At 39.4% G+C, this 16,809-nt stretch overlaps 1 protein-coding gene across 3 annotated transcripts in view; it reads left to right on the top strand.

Moving 5' to 3' along the window:
• Window positions 1-16,809, top strand: part of PTPN14 (protein tyrosine phosphatase non-receptor type 14) — a 103,075-nt gene that overhangs the window by 83,584 nt on the left and 2,682 nt on the right. For all 3 annotated transcript variants that reach the window (XM_031595714.2, XM_090135051.1, XM_090135050.1), the window contains 7 exons: window positions 236-314; window positions 1,916-3,405; window positions 5,533-5,676; window positions 6,651-6,869; window positions 10,239-10,367; window positions 11,348-11,582; window positions 13,577-13,740. In XM_031595714.2, the coding sequence (XP_031451574.1) occupies window positions 236-314; window positions 1,916-3,405; window positions 5,533-5,676; window positions 6,651-6,869; window positions 10,239-10,367; window positions 11,348-11,582; window positions 13,577-13,740 (2,460 nt within the window). The remainder of the gene's footprint in view (window positions 1-235; window positions 315-1,915; window positions 3,406-5,532; window positions 5,677-6,650; window positions 6,870-10,238; window positions 10,368-11,347; window positions 11,583-13,576; window positions 13,741-16,809) is intronic.

The following is a 16,809-nucleotide window of genomic DNA, read 5'->3' on the forward strand; positions in this document are numbered from 1 at the left end:
ATGGGAATCTGAATGTTATTTTCTGAAGTGGTTTGCTATAAATGCATCTAGCTGGTCAGTTTTGGGCTCCCTAACAAAGCTTAAGAATTTATGCATGCTGAGCATGTGTGTTTGGCTGGGTAGAAAGAGCAGTAATCGGTGGGGAGGGCAGAGAATCATTTTTTCTACATTTCATTTGCAAAAACTGTAGCAAACTGAGTTCCTAATCCTTTTCTATCTTGTGCTTTTATTTCAGCCTAGACAACATCCATTTATACTGCCTCCTATGCATGTCCAGTGTGGAGATCACTATACTGAAACACATAATTCACAAGGTACTTAGAGCATATGTGTTACCTCAAGTGGACATAATTGTATGTGTATCCAGAGAAACTCCTACTCCTTGTATCTAGATTTCTAGTGCTGCTATGATAAAATTGGAGCTGCTGCTGAAGGACAGCTAGCAGTTCTTGAAGCTACTGTTGCAGTAAGTCTTGTGTTTAAAGTCAAATTTCAGTTCTAAAATACTTTTGCATGATTATATGGACCTTAAACTTGGCATTCCAGTTCAGCAAGCTGAAAAAATAATTTCTAAAGGAAATCTGACGGCTGAACTCAAAAGCAGTGCCAGCTGAGGGTGGGGAGAGAAATGGAGTGAAAGAAAATGAAACAGCAAAACATCTTTTATTGCAGGAGGAATCAGTGTGCCATGGTGACAAAACTCAGTGTACGTCTGCCTACATTATACTTACAGATTGAAGTAGAATTAACCACTTTTACCCCTGTGCTTAACAAATAAATCCTCTAAGAGGTTGCACCAGGTTACTTTGATCAAGGCTGGGAATAGAGCCCAGCCTCTAAACAGTTGAATTTCACACCCTTAACCACACCCATGCTGCCTTTTGGAATACATGCAGCCAGGTCTGTTTGGCTACGTTCTCTGCAGTTCCTGAGAACTAGAGTTGAAGTGCTCTCACTGGTAGAGGAGCTCTTAGTCATACCTAATAATATTCTGAAGTTATGACTGTCTGAATAGTTTTAAGGAAGAATTTGGTATGTTTTGAAATGAGCCAATCAATATAGTTCCCTAAAGAACTGTATAAATAAAATTTGTCTTAGTAGCTGCTACTATTTACTATTAAGCACAGCCTCTTGAACGGGGATATTCTTAATTTTAGATGATTTTTTTTTTTTTAATTCAGTCTTGCTACAATTTTTTTGAAATTATTGAAGAACTGAGTTAGTTTCAGAGGCTTGGGAGATGATACTTGTTTCTTACAAGTTTTTGGACTGTCTTGCAGTAAAGTTATGACTCATGACATCATCTTTAATGTCTTCATTCCATCTTAAGTAGCCTTTACTGAACTAGTATTTTTAGCACATCTGTAGGGTGGGGCTTTTTTTGTTGTTTTTCTTTTTTCTTTTTTTTTTTTTTTTTTCCTCTTTGGTCTTGACACCCCTGTACTTCCAATCCTTAAAACTGTTGACTGGTTTGAAGAAGAATTTACAGGTTCACAATCATCCACTACTCTGCGTAATGGAGAGCAGTGTATCAACAACAAAAAAAACCATTTTCAGGATTAGCATAGGTTAGCAGCACTGAATTCCTAAGGTGAAAGTAGCATCAGTGCATCCTTCCAGGGTGCTAAGAGAGATGCTGTACTTTCTTTCCAGGCAAAAACATTTCCTTTCTTTCCCTTTTCATGTCTCCCAGAAGGATCTGAGCTACAGTATTTTGCTAACTGTTGGGAGTGTTTATGGAAGTCGCTTCATCTTAGTTCTATTTCAGTGATTCAAGGATGCTCCCAAGACCAAATGTTCCCTGCAGCTGTACACTAAGCTGTCTCTCTAATCATTGGTGCAGACTGCATTTGAAGCTTTGATAACAAGTCCTTGTATGTTAAACTTGGAATGTTTTTATCTCTGCTCTACACAGACAGCATTTTCCATGGAAATGAAGAAACTTTCTACTGTAGGTCTCAGACCAGCTTGGACAGGTGTCCAGTGGACTTCAGCTACTTGAATGGTAATGGACCCAATGGGAGTGTATGCAGCGCACACAGCATGAACTCCCTGAATCGCTCACAGAACTTCATCCAGGCATCTCCAATGTCCTCAAATCTGAGCATCCCTGGAAGTGACATCATGAGAGCAGACTATATCCCCAGCCACAGACACAGTGCAATCATAGTCCCATCTTACCGACCGACTCCAGATTACGAAACTGTCATGAGGCAAATGAAGAGAGGGGTGATCCAGATGGATAGCCAAAGTCAGTCTTTGAGGAATCTCAATATTGGAAACACACATGCTTATAACCAGCCAGAAGACCTAGTTTACAGTCAACCTGAGATTCGAGAGAGGCATCCTTATACAGTTACTTATGGGCCTCAGGGTGGTGGCTATAACAAGCCTGTTACCCCCTCTGACCAAATGAACCCTAACAGTGCTGTGCAAAATAAGACAGCGGCCAGTGCCATATCACACACGGTCAGCACACCAGAACTGGCTAACATGCAGCTGCAGAGCAGCCAGAATTACAATACTGCTCATATGTTAAAGAACTATCTCTTCAGACCCCCTCCTCCGTACCCACGCCCACGTCCTGCCACCAGCACACCTGACCTTGCAAGCCACCGGCACAAGTATGTCAGCGGGAGCAGTCCCGACTTGGTCACGCGCAAAGTCCAGCTCTCAGTAAAGACGTTCCAAGAGGACAGCTCGCCAGTTGTCCGTCAGTCACTGCAGGAGGTCAGCGAACCCCTCCTTGCAGTGAAGCACCATGCGGCTGTGAACAAGCGCCACAGCTTGGAAGTCATCAGCAACATGGTACGTGGTATAGAAGCCATGGCATTAAAAACTTTAAACGCTCCCCTGCCACGCAGGAACACCTTGCGGGAGCAGGTGCAGCCGGAAGAGTCGGTTCAGATGGGGCATGAAGTTCAACAGGTTCCTCATTACCATCACAAAAAGACGTTCTCTGATGCCACAATGCTGATACACAGTAGTGAAAGTGAAGAGGAAGAAGAAACCACAAAATCTGTGTCACAGATAAGGGCCCTCCATGAGAACATGAAGTACAGTGCTCAGTTACAAGCTGCCTTGGCTAGAATACCAAATAAACCTCCTCCAGAATATCCCGGGCCTCGTAAAAGTGTCAGCAACGGAGCCCTGAGGCAGGACCACATTAGCGCTTCTGTGGCCGTAGCCAGGGCCAAGGCCATGAGGCCAGGGCCTTCCAAGGCCATCAGTGTGTCTCGGACAGATCAAGTGGCAATAAATGGGTCCTCACTCGGGCCCTCTATCTCAGAGCCTGACCTCACAAGCGTAAAGGAGAGGGTGAAGAAAGAACCTGTCAAGGAAAGACCTGTGTCTGAAATGTTTTCTATTGAGGACAGCATTATAGAGAGAGAAATCATGATGAGGGTAAGTGTCTTCCTTTGTTGCAGGGGCATCTTGAGAATTGGTAATCATGTAGGTCTGTTTACTGACCTAACAGCTTTTTGGCACGTAAACTATGGGGAACATGCAGGTGGGAAAACATTGATTTGCTTAAAGCTGACCCACTGGGTCAGCTACAATTACATGGATCTGGATTTTTATTTTTTTATTGTACTCACATATGACAATATTGTACACACGTATGACATAGTTATTTTACACTATGGATGAATTTAGAATAAAAAATGTGTATTTAAAGACTTCAGTGCCACTGGAGGCAGTGGGAGAAATGAGGTGTGCTTGCATTTCAGTGATGTGTATTTTGAAGTTACTTGTGTGATTTGTGGCTTGAAGTTATGCCCTGGGAAGTACAACTGTAGTCAGAGAAAACAAGGTTTTTGTTTTTTGTTTTGGAATTTGGCTCCAAAGCAATTTCTGAAGCAAATTAATGAAGTATCCAAGTGGGCCGCAGAAGGAAAGAGTTTGGAATATACTTAAATTTACATACTACTGTATATTCAATGGAATTTAGAAAAATTATTTTTAATGCTTCTCATTCATTAGTGATTCTTACACTTATGTAATAGTTAGCAATTAAACTTGGACTTCTTTGTTGTATCATGGAAACTGAGTTTACTCCATACAGCATCTTAACCTTCAAAAATAAAATAGATACCCAAATATAAAACATAATATTTCATGAGTGAATACTGCAGATATGGTGAACAAGAAGCGTACAGGCTCTGTTGAACTTCTGGGGAAGTAAACAAAAGAAACTGCTGAGATGCAGAAATCAAAAGAAATTTTGCATGTGAATGAAGGTGAGCTGAGAGGTTAGAGGTGCTTAAGCACGCCTTTGAATAATGATGCAGATCAGTGTTTGGTTAAAATGTGTTTTAGTTGTTAATTTTTTTTTTTTAATTTTTATTTTTGGAAGTAAATTAGTTGCCTTAGCATTAGGCTTTTAAGGTGGTTTCAGCCTAGTTCAGGTGTCTTAATGCATGCAAATGTTCCCTTATTGTAGGAACCCCATACTACACTAATGATGGTTTGAAAACCTTAATCTTTCAAACGCAGGCTTTAGCTTGTAGAGTCATAAAAAGAAAAAATAAAAATTGGCATTTCCCTCCTTCTTGAAAGTCTAATAAGAAAAGAAAGCAAAGAGTTTTTGGATTTTTGTTTTGCCTTTTTGTTTCTTTTTACTCGGTGTTCTGCAGAAAAGCACTGGTGGTGAAAAAGCTCACAGGCTTTTGAAAAAACATGCTGTGTCTGAGGGTCTTCAGGTTCAGCATTGTATTTCCAGGAGCTGAACTTGGCTCGTGTCCACAGCTTTTGTATGCATGCTGAGAACCAGGCTTCCCTAGCGCTCATCTCTTCATCCAAATCTGGGAGAAAGAACAATGACAGGAACAGAGTAAAATATTTATAATTTTGCTCATTCTGGAGATTGTCTGTGTCTTTTCTCAGTCTCCCAGAGGCATTAGGAAGGCAGCAGGATGAGCTGAAAATCTGAACTCAGGTTTGCCATATTGCAGCATAATACAAAGCATGAATGTGAGAAACAGTACCCCTCCCTACCTCAATTTTTAGTGCAAAGCACATCATGGGTACTACTTGAATCACCATGATAACCAAGCGCATCAAAATACTTCATTTTAAGTATTAACACAAGATAGTTTTTTCTTCTCTGTAATATGTTTCTGTGTTGGAACAGATTGAAATTACTGCTTTTTAAAAGATGCCCCAGGTGGTCTTGGCTGCAGTAGAGCTACTTTAAATGTACAGGTTGATGCGTTTTGTGTCCTACATTGAGAGTAGTATTTGCAGAAAAATGCTCAAAATTGTATTTGTATGTCTTCTGATGGCACATAAACTGTATTATAAGCTGGGATTGCTCCTTTGAAATTAAAATTCTGTGCTCGTGTAGGAGCAGGCCTTTGAGGAATAACAGGAAGAATAGAGGTTGTATTTGAATTTACGATGCTAATGGTGATCATCTGCATTCCTTGGCCAGAAAGTTGCAGATTTTGGAGATTAAAAAAACATTCCAGCATTTTACTGGCATTATAAATAATCACACAGAGATGAAAACGTGCCTTTTCTTGCCAAAAGAATCTAGAAAAGCAGAAGATGGCAGGCCTGGAGGCCCAGAAGAGGCCCTTGATGTTGGCAGCACTGAATGGACTTTCGGTTGCTAGGGTTCCAGTGCCGGAGGACAGCCAGGATGAAGTAGCCAAGGTGCCAATGGATGAGAGGGTAAGATGCAGGCTCATGAAATGTTGTTCATTTCCTTTGTTCCCAGCAGTACAAAGTTTCTAAAATATTAACATTTGATTTAACATATGAAACAATTTCTCATAACCATTTTCAGAGTGATTAAAGTCAAAGGTCTGCAATTAACACTTGCACATCTTCTGATGCTAAGTGTTTTACATCTCTTCAGTGTTCATAGAAGTCAGTGAAAGTTGGGGCTGTTCACCGTTTCACGTCTGTCAGCATCACATAAGATCAAGCTGTAAATTTAATCTTCACATTTTTTGCTTGATCAGAGAGTACGTAAAAATACCATCCTTAGAATGTTTCATGTTCTGATACAGCTAACAGGTTCAGATAATGTCTCTAGGTGAATTGAAGAAAAAAAGTTGTCTGTCTCCTAATGTTTGCACATCTGGGTATACACATGTATCTGGACCTTCAGAAATTAAAAACAGTTTCTGCTGTTGAGATTTGAAAGATATTTGCTAAGAATATTTCTGGCTTTTTGAGCAGAATTTTCCAGCCTTATCTTGTCTGTTATGTATATGACAGGACTCAGCCTCGGTTTGCACGTATGTGAAGTTTTGTTCAATCACAGAAACTGCATACATGCAAGCTGCACAGTATTTTGAAACTGACTTATTACTTCATGTCTTTTGGTGTGATCTTCTTGATAAAAGATAAATTTTAAATATTTTTACAAATATCTATTGTGGAGAAATTATATACAAATTCATACTGAATCCGTATTGTGTTTTTCCTTTGTATGGTATCCATCTTAAAAATAGCAAATGTAAAATTTATTTCTTTCATTTGGTAGAAATAGAGAAAGTCATGTTTCCACAGATAACTGTGACCAAAAAGAGAAGAGAGAGAGAATATTATGGTTATATGTTGAAATCCAAAGAATTGATGGATGGGGCGTTCTGTCAAGAAGAATTAATCAATTGGTGTTACTTTCTGTTAAATCCAAGTGCAAAATCTTGAAGAGGAAGTTGGAAGAGGGGATGGTGTTTACAGAATATGAGCAGATTCCAAAGAAAAAGGCAGATGGGATCTTCACCACTGCTGTCTTGCCTGAAAACACTGAGCGCAACCGCATCAGGGAAGTTGTTCCTTATGAGGAGAACCGAGTGGAGCTGGTGCCAACCAAAGAAAATAACACAGGCTATATCAATGCTTCACATATAAAGGTAAAAGCTTTCTTGGACTTTGTGTTGCAAATGAAGGTATGTTAGAATTTTGTTTGCGTTTCTGGATGTACAGTAGTACTTTCCATAATTTGAGAACTTAAAAAAGGTAACTTAAAACAGGGTGCACCATTGTACGCTTGCATCAACATAGGCACCTTTAAAGTCCCATGTCAATTAACATGCATGAGTTGATTTATTTTCTAGAGACTTGCAATTCATTTTAGAGAAGAATTGTTACTTTTTTTACGTGCGTCTCTGCCAACTTGGTCTCTGATGGCTACTGTAGAAAGAGATGCTGCATTCCTTAAACCTCGTGAACATGAGTTAAATCTGCCGTAATACTTACAATGTCCAAAGAAAACATGTGCTGTTATGAATAATAGGTGTATGGATGTTTGCGTAAATATTTCAGGATATTCATATAAATATTGCAATATTTGGTAGATGGTAATGAAATCTCTATATTTCTGCTTGGGTACTGCATTACACTTCAGTGTTTCAAAATAAGGTTTTATCAAGATAGCCAGATTTCTTCTAGTTAACTGAATGTAGAAATAACTTGAGATACGACATGACTCTGTTACTCTATGAACATGGCCAATTTTAACAGTTTTAACTATCTTGCAGTGGCTGCAGATGCTTGCTTTTCTTTAAGTTTCCAGTAACAGTTCACAAAGTTCTTTGCTGGTTTTTGCTCTATCCTGGGAGAAGCAACACCTTTCCTTCAGCTGATAAATACTCTTGTTAGAGAGGGCTCTCTGCTTTTTATCATTTGAATCCAAATTAAAAAGAAATTAATAATAAACAAAACATCCTGTTAAATTTATATTTTACTGGAGTAAAAGCCTTATAAAATTGAAGAGAATAGCTGGCCTCTTTGGTTGTAGTTTACAGTACTAAATCCTGTTGAATCAAAACAATTTCTGAACCAGAATCCTGGCTGGCTATCATTTCTCTACCATAGCCTGGTAGGTAGCAGATACTGAGTTTTTGCATAATCAGGGATTGGTACGATGATGGATTTCAGAGCCCATAATGTTTCATCTACTTTGTGGGAGGATAAAAAACCTGAGATTCCTAAATAAATTATTCGCACAAGCCTGTACTAGCCTGAAAAGAATTTTTCTTGGCCAGTTCTGAGTCCACATTTCACCTTGAGTGTCAGTGTTGGATGTGTACTCATTTCACATTCACAGAGCAACCAGGAACACGCACAAATAGTTCAGCACATGACAGCAGTCCCTGCCAGTGTTTTTCTCTTGCACTCCAAGAGGCGCTTACTGAAGCCAAGCAGATGTTCTTTTGCTAAGAAGGTGAAATTGCATCTGCAAAATTTACCTCAGTGTCACAGTGTGTTTGCAGCCCAATGTTCAATTTTTAATATCCTGCAGTCAGGGCATTAGAATGCAGTAAACATTCCAGGCATCACATTCCCTTCAGACTATTTATGGGCCTTTCATATCGTGTGCCAGGAGGCTGGATATTTGGATCAGAAGTCAGCAGACAAACTCCTATATCATCCTGATAAGATCCATGCCTGGAGGATTCCAGCTCACATCACACAACCTGTGAGCTGTACAGTTTTTCAGTATTTCTCTGCTTATTTACCACTGACCTTTGCAGTTAAGACTCGAAGATCATCACCTACACCTGAGATGCATATCATAATTAAATTAATGGATTAAGTTCTTAAGACCACTTCATCTGACTGTTTGGGTCAGACCAGCATTAACTGGAAAAGCTCAGTAATACCATACCACATATGACTGTGAAACAATATGGCAGTGCAAGATGCACATTGATGCTGTAGTGATTTTATTTACATCTAGTGCAAGAGCTTGAGGAGCTTACTTGCATTGGGCTTGTAGTGTTTAACCCTCCGTCCCAGAGGAGAATGATGCATAGTATGAAATGGGAGAACTAAGTGTACAGGATTGAAAACTGTTTTCAGTGCAGTGACAGATTTGTTACCATACAAACACTGTGCTAGCTATAGGTGCAAACACCCAAGGAACTCAGCTTCAAGAACAGCTATTTGAATAACAACATTGATTCTCTTTCTGAAAAGGTATTCAAACATTTGTACAGTAAATGTAGTATATGCTTCAACCTGTCAGAGTGATTGACATCTCCATGTAGCATTGTCCACCAGCATCTTGATATCTATGGATGTGTTAACACTTTTGTTATAAATCTTCCTCTCAGGGATTTCTAACTTTGTTGTGAGAAGTGGCTCTGGACTGACATACAATTAGAAGTTCTTAGTCTGCAAAGGAAAAATGTTTTAGCTTTTCAAACTAATTAGTTCATTTGTTTTGAGTTCTTTGGGGTTTTTTTTTTACTGCTTTTTTTGTTTGTTTTTTACTGTTCTTTTTACTTTTGACATCTAGTAGGTGTAAGAGTGGTTTGGTTATTTTCACCGTTGGTTAAAAAAACAATTTGTGTAAGTTTTCCTGATGTTTATATAGCAAATAATCAGTCATAATATTTTTTTTACACATAAAAGTGATTTATGTGCTTCAAAAATGATTTCATTGCATGTTGTCATGCATATAAATATTTCCATAAGATTGTAATCCAGTTATGTATTGGGAAAATAGGCTTACATGACTCCAGCTGGATTTACTATATAAGTAGATGGCAGTTTCTTAACTGGAAAAACTTGAGGTAAGTGAGGAATGGAAACATGAAATGAAGCCTGTCTTGATTTCACCTCTAGCTGGACCTGTCTGACTGTTCTGTTGTGTGTGTGGGCATAACTGCAGCGTTTTTGGCCACATCTTCAACAGGGATCAGTGTAGTAAGTCTGTTTAAGAAACTATTTTTGCTTGAGTGGAAAATAGTTGAGGGAGACTCTGAACAGTGAAGGCCTTTAGCTGCCCTAGTGCAAAATATTATTTCCATTCAGGTTTTCTATACTACTGTGAGTTCATTTCCAGCAATGTAGTGTCTTTTAAATGTATGCAGATACTTCCTGGTGCTCAGTTCTTTTTCATCATGGGTTTGTCACAAAGCCCAGGAAAGTCAGTCAGCTGCTTCTTTGTATTTAAGCCATCTCCGAAACAGGGCCTCAAAATACTTTCATCTGAATAATCCAGATGCAATGGCAAGAAGAATGGATGACATTTTGCTGAAAGCTTTGTTTATGAGCATCAAGAAAGGACGTGGAAACACACAAGATTGTGTTTTGTCAGATTTGCTCTTATCACAAGAATGGTTCATGTTCAGAATTCTGAAAAACAGTGGAAGAAGAAAGAAGCAAAGGTTTTGCTATGGTTTCTTTTGTTTAAAGGGAAGTTCTTGCACAAATACTGCTGAGAACTTGGGCACTGACTGTTTTTTGGTTTCTTTCTTTTTTCTTCATCCTAGGTTACTGTAGGCGGAGAGGAGTGGCACTACATTGCTACCCAAGGGCCTCTGCCACACACGTGCCATGACTTCTGGCAGATGGTATGGGAACAGGGGGTGAATGTTATAGCCATGGTCACAGCTGAAGAGGTATGTAAAATCACAGAACATGGATCTTTCTGATGTGAGTCAATCTTCCATTATCATAGCTTCCCATTCCATTAACCTGTTTTTCTATCAACAGTCCTTTTTCCTCTTACTCTCTTTGAACATACACCTGGACTGCTCTAGTACTGTATTTTGTAACTTTCTAATATTCGTTTTGGCAAGCACTAAAGTGAAGCAAGCAGAACAGCCGTTTCTCCCTGCTTCACTCCAGTTTGGCCAAACAAAACAAAGATGTTTCCATTGGAATGTGAGAGTGCTAAACTGCTCCTGGTTAAAACGATACAGGCTTCCACCCTGTCCAAGGCCAGTTCTGCATACCACCACTCTTATCAGCTGAAAAGAGACAAGAAGCTGTTGTTTCCGTACAAGTGTCCACGTAAAAAAAAAAAAAAAAAAAAATCCTTTTATTCTTATGCCAAGCAAAACAGTTATTTCTATTGTAATCCAAGAACTATGTGCTACGTTACAACAGCTGGCACACTTTGCTAACTAACACTGCATTCAACTTTATGCCTGATTGCTTTTAACAAACACAGGGAGTGCCATACCACATCAAGTCACTGTCCAGTTCCCAAGGCTGATGAAAACAGATACTTAGAAGTTGCTGTAGAGAATCCCTTTCTATTGAAAGGAAAGACTTGCCTAGGAGGAGAAAATTTCCTGAGATGTTGTAGACAATAGCTGGCTTTTGCTCCAAGGCAAGTTTGTTCTTCAAACATTTCTAATGTGTCTGCTCTACCTATGTAAACATTTTCTCATTCCTGTACTTTTACATTCAGATATAATACATGACTGAAAATTTTAATGGATACTTTACTTATGGAGTGCTCCCTGCTATTCTGGTAGTTCAGAATATGAAAACTTAGCTTATCTGCAGAGTTCTATTCTCTCTGTTCGCAGCAACTAACTACTGTTGTTTTTCTTTGTGTGTGTGTGTGTGTGTGTGTCTGTGTGATATTAAGGAGGGAGGAAGAAGTAAGAGTCATCGTTATTGGCCTAAACTGGGCTCTAAGCACAGCTCAGCCACTTACGGGAAGTTCAAGGTGACAACCAAGTTCCGCACAGACTCCGGCTGCTATGCAACCACTGGTCTGAAGGTCAAGCATCTTCTCTCCGGAGATGAGAAGACAGTGTGGCATTTGCAGTATACTGATTGGCCAGACCATGGATGTCCAGATGAAGTTCAAGGCTTTTTATGTAAGAATTCTTGAACTTGCATGATAAAAGACATCAAACAAAAGGTTATTCACACTGGATTCAGTTCACTGCCCCTGGTCAGAGCTGTAATTGACTTTGAATGTTTACTACTGCAGTATAGTGATGCCTCAACTAGTTAGACTTTTCAGTGATTTGGTGAAAGAAGTAGGATTCAAGAGGTAGGACCTACGGTGAGGGTCTCATTCTAGAAAAATGTAACAGGAGGAAAAATCAGAGGCAACAGTAGTGCTAAAGACTAATAATTTCAAATAAAAGGACATCCCAGCTGGCTGATCTGTCAGCATAAATTACTGCCACTGCCTAGCTCTAATGAGTGTATGAGACACTAGGCTGCATGGAAATGTGATTAGAAAAGTCTGGGTGAGAGAGGCTCAGATGTTAGTGAAATACAGCACAATTCCCCCAGTTCTGTAGGAGGCCCTGATTGCTGACAGCCACTATTTGGTAGTCCAGAGGTGTTGGACTTGCTTCAGAAGAGCAAAAAGATCTATTACAAATGCAGTTAGCCTGAACACACTGCCACTCTTCTAACCACATGTAGTCACGCAATGCAAAGAGTCTTGACAATTAAATAGAGTTCCAGTTCATGCATTTCTGACAAATGTAGACACTGTGTTCATCTGTAATGAGTTAATAAGATTTTGTACTTCTTACCAAGTAGTAAACACAATTACAGTAAGTAATAAGAATTCAACCATAATATAACTAAAACCACTTCTCTGGCATTACAATGGGATGTGATGCAGAGATTTTTAAGTTATCACTCAAGAAGTATATATACAGTGTACTAGCTCTGCACCCTCTGCAGCATGGTTCTTTGTCAGCAAGGCTCATGAGTTCTACTTTGGTCTTGACACAGCTACGGTACTTTAGTGATCTTCTCTCCTTTGCATGGTGTAGGTTTGGTGTAAATAACACCTTATCTTCCCAGTTCTGCCACCAGGGCAAAATCATAGAAAGCCATTCTGGCTTTGACAAAGGAGAGTCATAGGGTCTGGCTTTAAGGCAAACATATTGAGTTTGCTCTCATTGCCCAATTCCTGGTTTGTTTTGTACTGTGCTCCTCCTGCCAGCCCCTGTAGCTGTGGTTGGGCATGGCAGTAATTGGAAACGGATTGTTCCCGTTTCCTCTGTCTCATTGTTTGCCACTACATACACTCCCATTTCATGTTGTGCTTTAAAATGCAGCTCTTCTGATTCTGTAAGCCTCCAGCCACAGCCTGCCTGTCTGTATTGAAAGGACAGCTTGGGCTGCAAAGCTGTGATGCCAAGAGTTGGGGCAGGAAAACTGGCTCAAGACTCAATGCCTGACTCCCTGCCATGAGTGATGAGAACTTAAGTGTGTAAGATCTTGAGTTATAGTGTATAGAGTGTTCATCCAGCCAAGTGAGTTTCCAATATGTTAAGATGGTGTAGCTTGACAGTAGATTGCTTTCAATAATGCTAGGACAGCTGCACCAACTGTTCTTGATTCGTGCACTTTCTAGAAATGACTGGGGAAAAAAAGACAGCTCTTAGAAGAGCTCATAACTGTTGAGAAACAACCCCTGAGCAGAGAGGTGGGTAAGACTCAGCCTTGCTAAGAAGGGAGGGTGGCAGATGGTTGCCCACGTCCCATCTGATACTTGCTTTGACAGGGAGTAGGTTCAAGGGTTTTGATCCCAGCCTGTTAATAGCAGAAATTGCTGCAAGTAATATCTAGAATCATATGCTTAAGGGACCTGGAGATTTGCAGACGGGAAAATGAAATTTAATTTTTAAAAGGCACAATTTAATTTAAAGGAGCAGATTCCTAAGTAATAATTGACACCCAGCTGGCACTTGCTGGATTTGGGATTGTTCACTACACACTGGCCAAAAAATGTATGTTGTAAAAAATATAAATTCTTTTTTGACAAAGAATAACTTTTTTTTTTTTTTAATTTCAACTTTTAGACATATAGATGTTTACAACTTTGTGTTTTACACTGCAGCTTACTTGGAGGAAATACAGTCAGTGCGTCGCCACACCAACAGCGTGCTGGACAGCAGCAACAACTGCAACCCTCCTATCGTGGTCCACTGCAGTGCGGGGGTAGGAAGAACTGGAGTGGTTATACTAACAGAGCTGATGATTGGGTGCTTGGAGCATAATGAAGTAAGTACGCTTTTATCTCAGGGCAAACCCTGAGCTCATTCCTTGACTAACCAGCTACATTTCTGAGGTTAAAACTAAAAGGCAGTAAAACGCTTTCTGTTCTATTACCTTTGTGAAATAAGGGCATCAAACATGATAGGAAGAGATTTCCCAGAGCAGAAACTACTTATTGTAGTTGGGTTGATCTTATGTGTTTTCATGAACATTATTTTAACACATTCAAAATTAAGGCTTTTTTTCTGTCTTTTAAGAATTTACTGTAACTTGTACCTCTATTTAATTAACAGTTTAGAGACAGCATGTTCACAAGGACACACTGACAGAGAGTCTAAAGAATAATGTCAGTTTCCATGTGCTTCTAAGTAACATTTACTTCTCTCTAAACTCACACTTCCATCTCTTGTATTTCCTCTAATCTCATCTGGAACTAAACTTGGCTATGTCGTAAGAAAAGCTGTGTATATGTTGGGGAATGGATGTTTAAGAATAGCAGCTAATATTACAAAACTAGCAATGTAGTCTGGAGCAACAATAAGGATAAGAGCCCCAGGGGAATAACCATGTGTAGGTACTTGCTTTTCACCTGTACTATGTTGATGGAGACATGTCCAGAAAAAACATCACATCTTGAATAACAACATGCCACACAGTTTCAACATATGCAAAACAGCTCTTTAAACGGGGGATTTCTATTGCCAAAGGAACTCCTCAAAGACAAAACCTCTTACAGACATGAGAATACGGTAAGAGTGACACATTGGCGCACGTCAGCTGCCCCTCCCAGTAATGTACCTGAAATGCTCACCCACTCTTTGTGCCCATACAATTACAGGTTTGAACCTTTCTGTGCGTGGTGCTAGGTGAAGTGCAGTTTCCTGGCTCATTGAAAAATGTGAGTCCTAGAGTAGACAAGTTGGTACTTCATCACTAGTTTTGGAAAGTTGAACCTTCCTCATCACTATTTTAAAAATGATGCAAGAAGTTTTGTTCTTCTCTATCTTCTTTTGCCCTCCAGCACTTCATTGTTCTATAGTTACAAGATCACCTAGGGATCATGGGCTTATTTTGGTCCTGAGTGGCTGAATAGCAAGTGAAATAAAGGAGGCACCTCGACTTCTAAGCATGTGGATGAGCCTTGACATTCAAAATTCCCATCAACTTCAGTAGGAGCAGGTGGTAGTGCTCAGTAATAAAGGAATTCTCTGATGTCTCTTAAAGCATGCATCTTGATTTATAGTGGAAATCATTAATATTAAAGACAATTTCCTTAAGGCTTTTGTTGCTCTAGATTGTAGTAAATTAATATTTTTTGTTTGTTAAAACCTAATTAAAAAAAAAAGATTAAAAACTTAATATTTATTAGTTAAGCAGGGCATTTTCAGCTTGTGACAGATACTGCATTCTATACAAAGATGGTTTCATTTCATGCAGGAATCATAGTGGTTTATTTTGAAGTAGGATTAATTGTTTGCATTTCTTTTTGAAATAAAATAGGTTGTTACTTAAAAAGTTTTAATTCTTAGTCTTAGGAATTGATTGATTTCTTTGGAAGTGTCATTATAAGTAGATGTACTGATGTTAACATGGAAAAAAGGGGTTGAAAATGCTAGTAAAGACCATCCTGGGAAGTCTGCAGCAATGCTGGAAATTTTGCTTGATTTTGAGTTTTCAGGTTTAGTTGAGAATCCATTTTGAATCAGTTGCTGTATAGCTTCACTCACTGCAACTTGCAGGCACTTGCTGGTTGAGTCTTCAGCTGTGTATCCTGTTGCAGGGATATATTTTCAGTAGAGTGCCATACAGTAAGAAATGCGCTAAGTCACATCATTAAGTCCTTACTGCTGTACTCACTGAAACATGAACTCAGATCATATGATCAATGCATCTTTACAGGGGAGATCTTTAGTTTGGGAGTCAGAAATTGAGTAACTTTTTTTTTTTCTTTTTTGCAAAAGATACCTTAGCAAAGCATTATGTGACTTTTGTTGAAGGTATACTGAAGGTTCTGCTTACCTGGAGTAAAAAAATAGTTTGACAACAGAGAGTGAAGGCAAATAGGTGAGCTGGGCTTTTCTTTTCTGAGATAAATGAAAGTGTTGTGTGATACACGGAGATGCACAGAGTCACTGAGGCCAAGTACAAATGAGTGAACTGTCATGCACCAAATCACTAAGATAAACGTGGCTGTGCAGGTTGAAGCTGGCCCACATTCTGTTGTTGTGATTCAGGGGCGATTGAGTTCCGCGTGACTTTGCTCAGCAAGGACCAAATGGCTTTTGTAAGCACTCAGTTCCACAGGAAGACTTTCTCCAAGTTAGCCAAGTTAACTGAAATGAGCTTATGTTTTCCTTATTACCCACCAAAGATAATATAACATTACTCATCCCAGCGTACAGATCTTTACGCTTGTTGACTCTCTAGAATCGATCCTGTAACAGCTTGTCTGGGGATGTGGCAGAACAGCCAGCCTTGTTTTCAGAAAGTAATGGTATATAGGTTGGAGCTTGTTTACATAGAATGTAGATTCTGAGCTTTATACAAGCAGACAGAAATGGATATGTAGTGTGATTCTTATTTTAAACTTTCCAGAAAATTTCCACTGTGCGTGCAAAAAGACTTAGAAGAAAATTTCCACTGTGTGTGCATGCTCAGTTGGGCCTCCAGTGAGTGACTAGCAGAAATCTTAATTTGTCTCTGTTCTTTTGCTCAGGCATTGTAATTGAAGTACTTCTCATTGCAGCCAAAAAATTTGCCAAGATCTTTTGTGTATTTTGGGAACGGTAACTAACGTTACAAAGAGCACTTGTGTTGCCTGATAAGGTTTTATATCTTGCAGTACTTAAGAACTTCCCTCAACAGGAGCACGAATCCTTGTGCTTATGTTTACTGCTGCAATAGAAAACAAAATCCTTCATTCTGGGATGCACTATGTAGACTTTCTTTGAATCTGAGCCTCAGGCTCAGCTTCATGGCTCAGTTTCATGGCTCAGTGACTTTAGAATGGTTCCTTGTGTACTAGTTGTAACAGCTGAAACATGGTAACATCATAGCTCTTTTTCTCTCTAAATT

The sequence above is a fragment of the Phasianus colchicus genome, chromosome 2, assembly GCF_987193195.1.
Source record: "Phasianus colchicus chromosome 2, bPhaCol1.hap1.1, whole genome shotgun sequence".
Lineage (NCBI taxonomy): Eukaryota > Metazoa > Chordata > Aves > Galliformes > Phasianidae > Phasianus > Phasianus colchicus.